The sequence below is a fragment of the Ctenopharyngodon idella genome, chromosome 16, assembly GCF_019924925.1.
Source record: "Ctenopharyngodon idella isolate HZGC_01 chromosome 16, HZGC01, whole genome shotgun sequence".
Classification (NCBI taxonomy): Eukaryota; Metazoa; Chordata; class Actinopteri; order Cypriniformes; family Xenocyprididae; genus Ctenopharyngodon; species Ctenopharyngodon idella.
The window spans coordinates 1,383,318-1,398,128 of NC_067235.1; the positions used below are offsets into that span (position 1 = coordinate 1,383,318).

At 36.7% G+C, this 14,811-nt stretch overlaps 1 protein-coding gene across 2 annotated transcripts in view; it reads right to left on the reverse strand.

The window, feature by feature from the left end:
* Nucleotides 1–1,905: 1,905 nt before the first annotated feature.
* The window catches only part of ascc3 (activating signal cointegrator 1 complex subunit 3), a 204,218-nt gene continuing 191,312 nt past the window's right edge, over nucleotides 1,906–14,811 (reverse strand). For both annotated transcript variants that reach the window (XM_051865221.1, XM_051865222.1), the window contains exons 37-42: nucleotides 11,417–11,641; nucleotides 7,335–7,486; nucleotides 5,671–5,818; nucleotides 2,859–3,065; nucleotides 2,598–2,773; nucleotides 1,906–2,520 (exon numbers count right to left, since the gene is read on the reverse strand). In XM_051865221.1, coding sequence (XP_051721181.1) covers nucleotides 2,373–2,520; nucleotides 2,598–2,773; nucleotides 2,859–3,065; nucleotides 5,671–5,818; nucleotides 7,335–7,486; nucleotides 11,417–11,641 — 1,056 coding nt within the window. In that variant the 3' untranslated portion in view covers nucleotides 1,906–2,372. The remainder of the gene's footprint in view (nucleotides 2,521–2,597; nucleotides 2,774–2,858; nucleotides 3,066–5,670; nucleotides 5,819–7,334; nucleotides 7,487–11,416; nucleotides 11,642–14,811) is intronic.

Here is a 14,811-nt window from a genome sequence, read left to right on the forward strand (position 1 = left end):
AAACTACCCAGCAGGTTGATCAAACATTTAACCCAACCGCTGGGTTTGTCCATTTTCAACCCAACATTTTTTAGAGTGATCAATCACCTAAAATATATCCAGCATATAAATAAAATATGAATACAATATTTAACTACATATCTATAAATATGCAATACATGCATGTGTGTTCATGTGTTTTTTTAAAGGCATACTACATTGAAAGCTGGTGTTATTATTGTCCTGTTTTCACAAATACAGCCGAATCAAGCCTGCGGATCAATCCAGCGGTGCTGAATCACAGTGATGATGATGGGAGTAAATCTGCTCTTCTCTCTGTCAGTGTCACGCTGAATAAAGACACGTTCTCTCCAGTATGGAAGACTTTCATCAGATGTTATATTACTGTATATACACCACAGTTTTAAGCCTTTTCTGTGATATCAATATGACAGCCAATATAATAATAATCCTAATAAAATATTTAAGGTGTTATTATGATAAAAAATTCAAATCACAACATTTCTAGGGAAAAAAAACAACAGCATTTTTGTCATGCAGCAGATGTTGATGTAAGAGATGTGAACGGCGTCTGGTGCGTCTCAGTCTGTGTCTGTAACAGGAAATCACCTGTAGCAGGAGAAAATCAGGGCGGATGAGCCCCTGCACACGAAACGCTTGTGCTGCTTTAACCTTTTCCTAAAGCCTGAATTTGCTGCTGATTAAACGGCGTCAGTGGAAAAGAGAACAATCGAAAATACTTTACAATATATGAAGTCCTCAGCAGGGAGTCAAATCCAGCGCCATTAAAACCACTGGTGGTAAACCAACGCTTTAAAACAATTAAACAATTAGGATTTTTAATTACGCTGTTATGATTTTAATTTATAAGCAAGTCTGCTGTCTTGACTCGTCTTAAAGCAGCATTATTTAGAGAAGATGATTGATAATTTTGCACCTGTATCTGTCAGCAGTGAAAGACAAATCATCACATCAACATTATGATTGCTTCAGTCAAACTTCAACATACACTAATGTGATCAATATTTATTCACATTTCTGACAAACTGAAGTTTTTTTTTTTTTTTGTCTTAAGCTACACTCTATAAAATGCTGGGTTAAAAACAACCCAAGTTGGGTTGAAAATGGACAAACCCAGCGATTGGGTTAAATGTTTGATCAACCTGCTGGGTAGTTTTATTGAACTCAACTATTGTTTAAAAATTACTGTATTTCTGGATTTAAATGAACCCAAAATATGTTGGAAATTAAAAATCTGACACATAATTACTAGAGGCAACAATAATAATCAAAATAATCAATATTAAATGTTTATTGTTTAATTATTATTCATTAAATTTATTAATAAATGTTCATTTCCAACAAACTTTTGGTTCATTTTAAGCAACAATACAGTCATTTTTAAACAATAGTTGAGTTAAATAAAACTACCCAGCAGGTTGATCAAACATTTAACCCAACCGCTGGGTTTGTCCATTTTCAACCCAACTTGGGTTGTTTTAAACCCAGCAGTTTTTAAAGTTTATGTTGCTAATTCTCAAGTTTTAGTGTATATGATTGAGTATCTGTATGTGTATTTATTTTAGTGGTTTTTACTGGACTTCATTACTTAATTTTCGTTCCAGCTCATGTTTTGGAATGACAATAAAAATCATTGAACCTTGAATAAAACAATATGCTTAAATGTATTAAATGTGCTACTTTAATATCTGCAAATTCCTTAAAATCTTTATAATCATGGCAGAAATATGCATAAGGACAGATAGGAGAGAATGAAGACTACTTCAGACTACTTGACCTGTAAAAAACACAAACAAACAATCAAAAGCACGTGGCGCGTGGAAAACTGCTGAAAACAGCACATCAGGTCCATTTGGACACTTATTAAAGACTGGAAACAACTGCTGCATTCATGTGTTTTTATTTTACATATTCAACAAAACTGCTTTTCTTACAGAACATTTCCATAAATTCAGAAGAAAAAACACATTTTTATTTTATACATTTATATTTTTCATTTGACAAACATAGTTTGCCCTGAAACGTAGCGCAGGGTGTTATATGGGCGAACTCAAAAAGCAAGGTGAAAATCAGGATTAAGAGTAAAAAATAAGGCAGAAAGAGTGAACGTCTGAGACTGGTACTGCATTCCAACCATCTGATCTCTCAGTTGAGTGTTAGATTTGGGTAAATTGGTACATTTGGCATGAACAGCCCATCACCTAAATGTTTAATTGAACAAAACACACCAGGTTTTATAAACTGGCACTCGTACAGTGTAGTTTTTCCTAGAACTTACAAAAAGATTCACCCAACAAATTAACATCCCAAGCCAAAAAAACATGCTGGTTTGGTTTTATCCGAGCATGAGGTCACTGCCGGCCCGTTCTGCCTGTGCTCTCTGATATTTCACTGTTGACCTGCGCAGCTATGCTGGCCGGGATGATGTTCAGATGGAGGTCGTACTGCTGATCCAGGCCGAGGTAGCTGTCGCTCATCAGGTACAGTGTGTAGATACACCTGGAGGAAGATTGTCACATTAAGACTGTAGATACTACTAAGAAAAAGCCATGAGAGTATCAGCGTCCGGCTCTTACCTTCCCGTCTTCTCCGGCGTGTAGAAGGCCACGGACACACTGCTGCGGTTGCGTATGAATCCCACGCGTTTGATAGCCAGCAGTTCTTTTTTCTCAACCTCCCCGAGAACCAGAAACCAGCCTTCGTCTTTAGGTTTGGGAAAGCGCGGCGCCTGTGCCCTGCTGTCCTGCTTCCTCTGAAACCAGTGGAATCATCATGAGTTGAAGGGCTGGGCGATACAGAGAAAAACACTTGTTCTGTGTGTGTGTGGTCAGACTCACTCTCTGCTGGCCGGCGTTGAGGCGGCGCAGGGACACCTGTAGGACGTACTCCTGATCGGCGTGCAGCGGCTGCCAGCTGGACTCGTCCCGGATGTTGGTGACGTTAGATGGGAGCATGCGCTCCGTCTGCTCCTCGCAGCCCTCCCACCAGCCCTTCACGCTCAGACTGACCTCCACCACGGGCAGGTGACTCACGTACAGCCATGCCTGACAAAACAACACAATTAGCACGGTGAAAAAAACAGTAAAGTAAAACATTTTTTTTCTTGAATTTGATTGACATCAGGCAAATTTAGCAATACTACTTCTGTAAGTTCAGTGAAGTACAGTACTGTTCAGAAGCTTGGAATAGCTGGAATGAAGTGTCACATGATCCTTCAGAAATCATTCTAATATGCTGAATTGATGCTCAAGAAACATTTATGATTATTATCAATGTTGAAAACAGTTGTGCTGTGCAACTTTTTTGTGGAAACTGTGATACAATAGCATTCACAATTTTGGGGTAAGAAAGATTAAAAATGACATGAAATAATAATAATACATTATTCAGCAAGGATGCAATAAATTGATCAAAAGTGACAGTAAAGACATTTATAATATTAAAAATGATTTTGTTAACACTTTACAGTAACAAAGCACTTTTGCAAACAAGTTTAAGGTTAATTCATAGTTTATAAATTATAGTCTGTAAATTGTTAATATATTAATAGCCTTTATACAAATAGTGAGTTCTTCATTCATTGTCACTGTAATAAACAACAATATTATAGTTTTATTTGTAAAGAGATCGATAATGTTTTTATGCTTGACATTTGATATTCAACAGTGCTTTGATCTGCTGCATTGACAGCATTTTCTTTAAGAGCTGCTGTGCAGACAAAATTATATACCAGTTATCACTGTAAAGCTGCTTTGACACAATCTGCATTGTAAAAAGCACTATATAAATAAAGGTGACTTGACTTGACTGTTAACAACTTATTAACCAGATAAGTGATATACAGTATTTAATTCAGTAGTAAAGGAGTTGTTAATGGATATTCAGAGTAAATAGTTCTCACTTCAGATTAGGTCACGGAAAATACTAAATTGTCATTAATTGCTTTAAATCAACCTTTAATTGCATTAATATTAAGTGTTCCTAAAACGTTTAAAAATACATTGAGCATAAATGTGCATCAACTCACCTTTACACATAAACATTTGCTTTTATATTAATTGAATAACTTTTTAACGTTTTCATGAACCATTTTCAGCACTGGTTTAAAATAAGACTGAAGTCATTGATTCTGTGCAGATATTCATACACAACATTTATGAGTATGTTTGGATACATGCTGAAATGTACAACACAGCAATAGAAATGTAAAATATTCACAAATACATATTATATTATACCATATATATCCCATAACCCTATCCCCAAACTAAGCATACCCACTTTAAAAATAAATAAATACATATCATAATGCTGTCAATATGTCAATACTGTATGTTTTATGTGTGGTAGAAAAAAACCCCATACAAAAATACATGCAAATACTCATTGAATCACGTTGTTAAAACACATCAGTTAGGGTTCGGATACAAAGCTTAAAAAACAGCATTATCTAATGAGCAAATTGAACAATAATAATTGTGTTTATTACAGTGACAATGAATGAAGAACTCACTATTTGTATAAAGGCTATTAATATATTAACAATGTAGAGACTACAATTTATAAACTATTAATTAACTATAAACTAATGGTTTGCAAATGATTTGTAAGTACTTTATTACTGTATACTTATTATAAAGTGTTACCCGGATTTCCATTTCAACTAAATGCTGTTCACTGATCTCTCTATTCATCAAAGAAAAAGAAAAAATGCAGCACAGTTTTTACAAAAATTAGTAACAACATTGATAATAATAATAAGAACCATCGTTAATCAAGTATTCATTGATAACTGATCATCAAATTATATTAGAATGATTTCTGAAGGATCATGTGACACTGAAGACTGGAGTAATGATGCTGAAAATTCAGCTTTGATCACAGGAATAAATTATACTTTACTATATATTCACATAGAAAACAGCTGTTTAAATTTGTAATAATATTTCACTGTTTTTACTGTATTGTTGATCAAATAAATGAGCAGAAGTATACATACAGTAGAATATGAAATAAACCGTAAACGCTCTTCAGCTCATCATCACTCAACAACTGTACTAAAATAAAACACAAGGAATATGGCCCAACATCAAGAGCACATACAAGAGAGCGACAGAAAGCGTGGAGGGCGTTCGCTCGCCGTGGCTCTGTTAGCATTAGACACATGGTGAAAAAACGCTGTAGATCACCCTGCCACAGCTATTTATGCAAGGATTACACTTCCTCAGTGAATGAGACGAGGACGCGGTGGCGCATGTGCTTATTTAATTAGCAGGGCCGAGAGGAAGGGGGGTTCGCTGGAATACTGATGGGGAACGGGCGCTGGGCTCGACGCTGGGCGCGGACGCTCGCATTACCGCTGCAATTAGCACTTAGATTGGAGCTCTAAACCCTCTCATTTGGGAGGTAATTGGAGATCTTGGTGCTACCTGAGACCACCGTGACTGTCTGCCGCTCGCTGCAAATCACGCGCCGCTGCCTGACGCCTGAGGAATTGGAATTTATTTGAATGTTTATGTTGTTAAGAGGTGATTCATCTCCACTCTCGTGTTTCACAAAAGTATATTCTGTTCCGACGGTGTGGAGAAATGCAGTAGGTGTCTTCGTAACACTGTTTACTTTGAATCTTGGGTAAGTAAGATGACCCACCTGAGAGATCTGATTGGGCTGCAGCACCTCCTTCACCATCGACGTGAAGTTCTCCTCTTTCCCGTCGCAGGCGGCTATCAGCTCGGGAAGCCCCTCGATTGGTCCTTGAAAGCCACGTCCGCCCCTCGTACCTCTGCCGCTCCACCTCCTGACAAGGGAAAAGATGGTCACGTGATGCTACCTTCAATCACGCAAGGGTTGGCTGAGCTCTGTTTCCTGCTGTCACAGCATGATGGATCCTGCCTGGCCTGATCCCTCTCTTACCATTTTTATTGTGTTTCCACCAAATTACACTCGCCGCGGGACACGGCCGCACTGAAATGTGTTACGGGCGAGAGAAAATCCAATGCCAATGATGTTAGTGTGTGCATGTGAGAGGCAGTTTGAGGGCTGCGTTTGGAGCTGATGAGTGATGCTGATGGTGTTTGCGGAGTTAGATAAGAGATGGCGGCAGGATTAGACAGTAAGCCATGTTACACTGTCATGATCAGCCAGCCACAGGTGAGAAGCGCTGCGCCCCTTTAACACCGCTGACGGGAAGTGAACACTCGCCTCTCTCTGTGACAACGTGTTAGGATGCGCTCAGGCTCGGGCGAGCGGAAAACACATGGGTGGAGGAGAAGAGAAAGCAAAGACTGCTCTGAAATAGTCAATAAGGCTGCCAGTGCGATATAAAAGAGGGAAAAATTGCATGTTTCATATATCTGTAAGATTTTGGTCATACTACACTAAAAAATGCTGGGTTAAAAACAACACAGGTTGGGTTGAAAATGGACAAACCCAGTGGTTGGGTTAAATGTTTGATCAACCTGCTGGGTAGTTTTATTTAACTCAACTATTGTTTAAAAATTACTGTATTTCTTGCTTAAAATGAACTGAAAAGTATGTTGGAAATTAACATTTATTAATACGTTTAATAAATTAATATTTATTAAATTGCTTATTGATAAATGTTCACCTTTTGATTATTATTAGTAATTATTTGTCTTATTTTTAATTTCCAACCTATTTTGGGTTCATTTTAAGCCAGACATATAGTCATTTTTAAACAATAGTTGAGTTAAATAAAACTACCCAGCAGGTTGAGCAAATATTTAACCCAACCACTGGGTTAAAACAACCCAATCACTGGGTTTGTCCATTTTCAACCCAACTTGGGTTGTTTTTAACCTAACTTTTTTTATTTAGAGTGTTCTACAGCAACATGTCGAACTGTATCACATTCTACTGGGTTTTTCTGGTTAGACATACAGCAGGTGTCTCCATGTGACTGATGCTGTAGGGATAAGACTGAGCAGTGTGAGGCAAAACAACCTGAGGCTAACAGCAGAACAACGGAAGGCCACATACAATGTGTGGCCTATAATGGCCTATAATGCAAGCACTGTAAAAGGTTTTGACACAAACTCAGTATCACGAGACAGCTTTTCCCGTTGATGAGAAATATCATCACGTTTTAATATGTTAAATATCGTCACACCCCTAGTTGATATTGATGTTGGTTCAGCATAATATAACAGGTCAGCAGTTTTCAGTAAACAGTATTGTTGACCAACACATGCAGATTGTTATGGAATATCCTTGTAGGGGTGGATGTAAAAATGAGTGAAGAGTGTTAATGAAAATAGGATGTAATGGACCATGACGTTTAGAAGTATGTGTACCTGAAGACATAGAGATCCTGCTTTTCAATGTGAGGAAGTGTGAGCAGGGAGGAATCGTGAAGCCATCTGGCCTGAATGATCATCTGTACGAGGTTGCAAATGCTGAGCGCAGACACGAGCCATCCTTCATTCGCCACCACATCCAGCATCGCCTGCAGAGACGACAGCAGCAAAACAACACATGCACTAGCGTTCAACAGTCTGGGGACAGTAAGAAAGATTTATAAAAAATAAATAAAAAATGATGACATTTGACATCCTTCTGTAAATATATTCATACTTTTAGATAAACTACATGATGCTGAGATTGAGTACAAACACTGACTGGGTGAAATTAGACCATTAAGAATATCAATGAATATTATTGGTATGCCTTTATTTATACGCCAGCCCGTCGTCTATATCCCCTCAGCCTCTTCGTGGTTCTGTCACTCTCTCTTCCTCTATCTAAGGTTAAAGTCTGCTGAGCTCAGCTGCGCTAACAAACTTAATTAATCAGAAAGTCATTTCCTCTGTAACTATGAGTAAAAAGCACCTGAAGAGCACCGGAAAGCCCTGCAAGTTAATCAAAATGCTAATGCAGTACAAATTAAAGTTGTGATTAACATTTCACAGTAGCTGCTTGAGTAAATTGAGGACAGCAACAGGATGATATGACAAACCTTTCCGGAAGGAGAGAAGACCGACAGACTCCGACTGGAGAAATAACAGTAATTCAGATAGCTAATTTAAAGCCGGACCAATAAATAACACTGAAAATAAACAAGGACGGTTGATGGTTATCCAAAAAAACAACAACTGTAGATTGTTGTTAGTTGTAGAGGTGGGCAATATACTGGTAGACACGATTAACTGCTAGAAATTTGTCAACCGATGGAGATTTTGTCGTCTCTATCGTGGTTACACTCACGTGATGTTGCTGTGCTGCACGATCATGAAAGCTTTATCATTTGCATGCGTTTTAAAGCTTTGCATTTAAAAACAAATGATCAGTGAAGAGAACTCATTTGGCTATTTGCCCACTCTGTCAGAGACGGTTTCTGAGCGCCATCTGAGACATTTGATAACATTACTCATATATTGTGAAATAAGATTTCGGTCATATCAACCACCCCTAATTAGTTTGCTACTAGAGTAGGATCTACATTTTTTTGTATATTATTGAAGATGTGTGTGTTAATGAGATTGTAATAAGGTCATTTTAATTATTGCTATTAATAATTACTATTAAAATTATCATCAGAACTAAAAGCCTCTTAAAGGACACTGTGAGCAATCTGTAGGTCAGTTTCTTTCTGATGATTTTGGGACCGACTGTAAACCAGCCCACGATACACGACTTCTGCAAGACAATTAGTTGTTCTAAAAAAACAATGACTTTTTAGTTTGAAAATATGAACTTTACACAATCATTCCTCCTTCAATGATGTCTGACAAGACTGTTTTCACATTTAAATTGTAAAACATTGCTAATTTTAAAAGATGATATAACATAACATCTGTCAAAACAAAACATATAAACATATTTGAATTTTGGATGCAAAGTTTGCAGATAAAAGATTAATTGTTCCCGTTCACAAGTATGTGGTTCGTAAGTTTTGTTTTTTTTTTGCAAGAAATTAATACTTTTATTTAGAAAGGATGCTTTACAATGATCAAAAGTGACAGTAAAGACATTTATAATGTTACAAAAGATTCTATTTCAAATAAATGATGTTCTTTAGAACTTTCTATTCATCAAATAATCCTGAAAACAAATGTATCATGATTTGCACTAAAATGTTGAAAGCAGCACAACGGTTTTCAACACTGATAATAATCATAAATGTTTCTTGAGCATCAAATCATCATATTAGAATGATTTCTGAAGGATCATGTGACACTGTAGACTGGAGTAATGATGCTGAAAATTCAGCTTTGATCTCAGAAATAAATTATATTTTAACATATATTCACATAGAGAACTATGGAAGCTTGTTTCCACCATGAAATAAAAAGTAAAAAATAGTAATTGCGACTTTTTATCTCACAATTCTGACTTTATAAGATGCAAATGTGAGTTTGTACCATGCAATTCTGACTTTATAACTCGCAGTTGGGTTTATATCTCACAATTCTGAGAAAAAAAATCAATTCTAACTTTATTTCACGTAATTGCGAGTTTAAATCTTGCAATTCTGAGAAAAAAGTCAGAATTATGTGATAAAAAGTCGTAATTACCTTTTTATTTTATTTTTTTTAGTGGTGGAAACAACTACTTTAAATTGTGATAATATTTCACAATATTACAGTTTTTACTGTATTTTTGATTAAATAAATGCAGCCTTGGTGAGCAGAAGAGATTTTTGTAATAACCTTCATGTAATAACTCACACTGTGATAGTCTATAATTCATGGTAAGTACAGAGAGAGAGAGAGAGAGGGGGGAAATAAACATTCAAATGTAATCAGCCCAGCTGGGCATCATGGGAAGGGTTAATTCTCTGACATCACAGCAGGATGAGCTCAGCTGTGTAAGAGACAAACGGCTATGAACGCACGGGGCTGCCAGCAACACTGTCACAGCAGGAACCCAGAAAAGTAACCACATCATGTAGAAGCATAGCCAATCACTCCCAGACACACACGCGGCGGCCGTAGAGAATCACCAGTGTTGGCAGAGCCGGACCGCCAGCGTGGACAATCTGTCCAGTCCCCGGCCAGAGAAAATCAAGAGTGCGGTCTCAGGCATAGCCAATTGCAAACAGATTCGAAGGTGTGCCATCAGGCATGAACAATCAACATCAGGTTGCTTGGCTGGACCAGGCAGCGCAGGCTCTGTTTTATGGCCGCCCCTGAGGCCAGTGTTTTATGACGTTCCAAACGACCTCACCGCCGAATATCCATAAATCATATCCACACTTCAGACACTCTGTCCTCAGCGTGTTGCACTGCGAGTCTGTTTACACACGCCAGAATAACACGGGACGGCAGGGCAGCATTACGATGCTGTCTTAGAAAAGAGCGTGCGCGCGCACACACACAATATCCAACAATAATTTTATTGTTTTGCTATTACTTCTACTGCTCAAATACTGTATGTGCTAAACTGACCTTAGGGTTGATCTAAAGAGTGTTCTACAAGTATTCAGTTTTCAATGCCAGTGTCTGATATCAATGCTGAAGTACACTCTACACTTCTGCTCACCCAGACTGCATTTATAAATACAAACAGTAAAATTGTGAAATATTATTACAATGTAAATCAGCTGTTTTCTATGTGAATATATGTTAAGCTGTAATTTATTCCTGTGATCAAAGCTGAATTTTCAGCATCATTACTCCAGTCTTCAGTGTCACATGATCCTTCAGAAATCATTCTGATATGCTGATTTGATGATCAAGAAACATTTATGATTATTATCAGTGTTGAAAACAGTTGTGCTGCGTAAGATATATTCCATTAAATTTTAAATATATTTAAGTGGATTGAACACAATGAAATCAAGTTAGGACAAAATGCATAGCAATTGTGCTGCTTTAGCTCATTTTAATTATGTACTTTGAACAAGCAGCAAATATCCTTTTTTTTTTTGTTATTTTCTGAAAATTCTACAGAGAAAATGAATAGGAAAAACACTTCCGGAACTCAAGACTGCTGGAAAAGTCTGTGCTTCATGTTGACTAACAATAGTCAGAAAGACTGATTAATCACACAATATTTTTGCCATTCTAAGGTTATCAGCATTGATTAATAACTGCACCATTTGGCTGACTAACAGAAGCGTGTCATTTCCAAAATCTCCAAAAGTTGATATTGCCATCACCTAATGTATGTTAACTGTTATTATGTAAATCACTAAATATACACTGCTGTTCAGAAGTTTGGAGTCAGCAAATCGATGTATTTTTAAAAATATTACAGTGGTTTAACTTGATTATGTACTCATTTCATTGCGAACACGAGACAGCATGTGTAGAGCGACACTCTCTTCTGATTGGCTGTGATTATGACTCCTTTTTTTGCGTCTCGCAGCCATGTCGTGTCTGGTGTGGACATACAAATGACTTTGTCGTTTTATAACTCATACATAAACACACACCTGGCAGATGCGGATGGCGTTGTCCAGCGCGGTCTTGGTGTCGGTCCCGTAGTCGCTGCAGGGCAGCTGTGCGCGGCTGAAGTGGGCCTGCATCAGCAGGTGTGTCTTGGTGTGTGCGCTGTCATAGGAGTGAGGGTTGACCGGTAGGGGCAGCCGCTGGGCCAGCTCACTGTTCAGCTGGTCTTCGTTGTGACGTACGGGGAGCTCGGCGTACTCCTCTGCTTCCTGTGAACACACACGCAGCATCCGCTGAACACCTGCCACCAAACTCGCTTCAAATACACCCGCCAGTCCACTTCCAGCGGATATTCCGTTAAAAAAATTTAAAAACTGGGTAACTTTATTTTAGGGTTCAATTCTCACTTTTAACTAGTTGCTTATTAGCTTGCAAATTACTAGTATATTGGATGTTTATTAGTACTTATAAAGCAGATATTAATGCCTTATTCTGCATGATCATATTCTACATCCCTTAATCCTACCCAATACCTAAACTTAACAACTACCTTACTAACTATTAATAAGCAGATTTCAACTTTTACGATATTTTGAATATTGCACGACTGTAAATGTAACTAACTGAAAAACTACAAAGTAACTTCTACAATAAAGCCTGGTCATATTGTGCACACTTTATCAGAGGATGTTATTCATAATTTCATCAAAATGTCCTAACATTCTCTGTCTCTTCATCTTAGGATGATGTTAACCATCCCTCTTCTTTTTCAACCTCTTCTCTCCAGTCATCTGTCAAACAGCAATCACTTTTCACTATCAAATCAACTGCTGATGGATAAAACGCTTTTTTCCAATGATTATCCTGTCTTTATCAAAAATATATTGTATTATGGACTGCCAAAACTCTTAATGGAGAGGATATTTTGGGAAGCACTGAGGCATATTCTTCTACTGCTACACCTCAGTAATAAACTGGCATGAGAGATAGAGCCCCATGATGTGAAGTCTGCATCGATATACAGAAGATAGGAAAGTGATCTGTAAACAGAGCTCAAACTGTCCAGGGCTGTGTTTCTCAAAATCATCGTGAGCTCAGTTGATCGTAGAGACCACTGGTGCCGATGTTTCTACTATCTACTTAGGCTTACAATGCCTGTGTTTTGAATGTCAACCACAAGAGGTTAAACTAAATATTATATACATTGATTTATTAATATAATTTTTTTTTTTTTTAACCGTTACTAAATCTTAGGATCTTTTTTTTTTTTTTTTTTTTTTTTTTTTTTTTAATTTAGGGACAAAAAACAAAACAAAACAAAACAACAACAACAAAAAACATAAGAGCCACATATTTTATCCCACACATTACAAATAACTTTAAATTGTAGTTAAGACTACTTTAAAACCCTTAACTGTATGTATGTATTTTTAACTGAATTATAATTAAATAGGTTAAATAAAAGTAAATTAATACAAATATTAAAAATGATACTTTTATGATATTAACACTCCAATAATTTACTTGTATACTATTTAACATTATTTAATTATTAAACAAATAAATACATTTTATATAAATATTTTTTTTAATTCAAATATAAATAAAATATTTAATAAAATATATAAATAAGATATATTATAATATATTCATATATTATAATATAAGATATATAAATTTTTTCTGCAGACATGCAGAAAATTTTTCTTGTATATTATTTTAAGACAAAAAAGATTTGTCTTACAATAACTATAATGACAGGGTGGAACGGTTAGGCTTCATGAATGCAGTCAACACTTGAATTTTGTTAGAAAAATTATATGATTCTGTATTATTTGAAAAGAGTTCAAATAATGTTACATTTCCAGTGCCATAATTTCATTGAATATTAAAATTTTTGCAAAAAGCTGAAAATTATGCAGTAACAGGGTGGTGCTCAAACCCTCAGGATATTTATATTTATGCATTTGATCTAAAACAACTTACAATGCACTGCAAGAATATGCTTGTTGTAATTAGTGCGCTTTTCATCAGCATATTCATCTGAGAGTCAAAGTTGTTTAATTTTTTTTCCCAACCTTGTTACCAAATCTTAGGATCTTTTTTTTCTTTCTTTAATTTAGGGACTAAATTCTTCACTTTATTGTCAGAATTCCTTCAAAAAAATTTTCTTGAGTCACAAAAACATAAGAGCTACATATTTTATCCCAAACATTACAAATAACTTTAAACTTAAGACTACTTTAAAACCTTAATTGGTTGTTTTTAATTTTCTAACTGAATTCTAATTAAATAAATAAAAAATGATACATTTATGACATTAACACTTCAAAAATTTACTTATATTTTGCATACAATTCAATAAAAAAAGATAGTTTGTCTTACAATAACTATAATGACAGGGTGGAACAGTTAGGCTTCATGAATGCAGTCAACACTAGAATTATGTTAGAAAAATTATATGATTCTGTATTATTTGAAAAGAGTCCAAATAATGTTACTTCTTGAGTGCTATAATTTCACTGAATGTTCTAATTTTTGTAAAAAGCTGAAAATTATGCAGTAACAGGGTGGTGCTCAAACCCTCAGGATATTCATATTTATGCACTTGATCTCAAACAACTTACAATGCACTGCAAGAATATGCTTGTTAGAATCAGTATACTTCTCATCAGCACATTCATCTGGGAGTCAAACACACAATCTGTGTTGATATCTCCACACTCAACCACCTGAGCTACTGGACATACTGAAGTCTTCATTTAACAGTTTATAGCTTTGTTGTATCGTTTTAATTGCCGGTTACAATTGAGAAGGTCAAGACCGCAGTGGTGGGACGAGGGGGAGCTCCTGGAGCTGTGAGGGCCGGCTTGACTCGCTGTCTCATTATGAACCGCTCCACGGTAATTAGAGGACAATAAGGGTGAGTGAGGGGCTGATGGGGGAGGCGTCATGCAGAGGGGTCATTTGTTGCTATTGAATGACTGGTTAGAGTGAAAATGGGGGTTCTGCCCACCTCATGTCATGCTTTTGTTAAGCGACCAGTGCGAGCGTTAGACAGCGAGATGTAATGAGCGAGTGGTAAGTGGATAATCAAGCGGGAAACATGTAACTGTGAGGATCAGTGATTTATCCCTGCTGCCTCGGGCGTCATTACCACATTAACATGTGCTCTTTTCCTATTACTGACACACAAACACGCCGACATTAACATTCACAGACATGACTCAGAGCTCCTCTCTCTCAGACCTTCTGTATTTTGAGCAGAATCATTCGTGGCGATGTCTTTATCATCAGGTAATCTGAGACGGCCTCTGGTAGTTTGTTTGCCCAGGTCATGCTGCGGTCACGGTCTCTGATGTCTTTTCTCTTTCATTCTTTTAGGAAGGTTATGGATAAATCTTGAGAATGACTGTCTGTAAAAACGTCTTCTTTCACA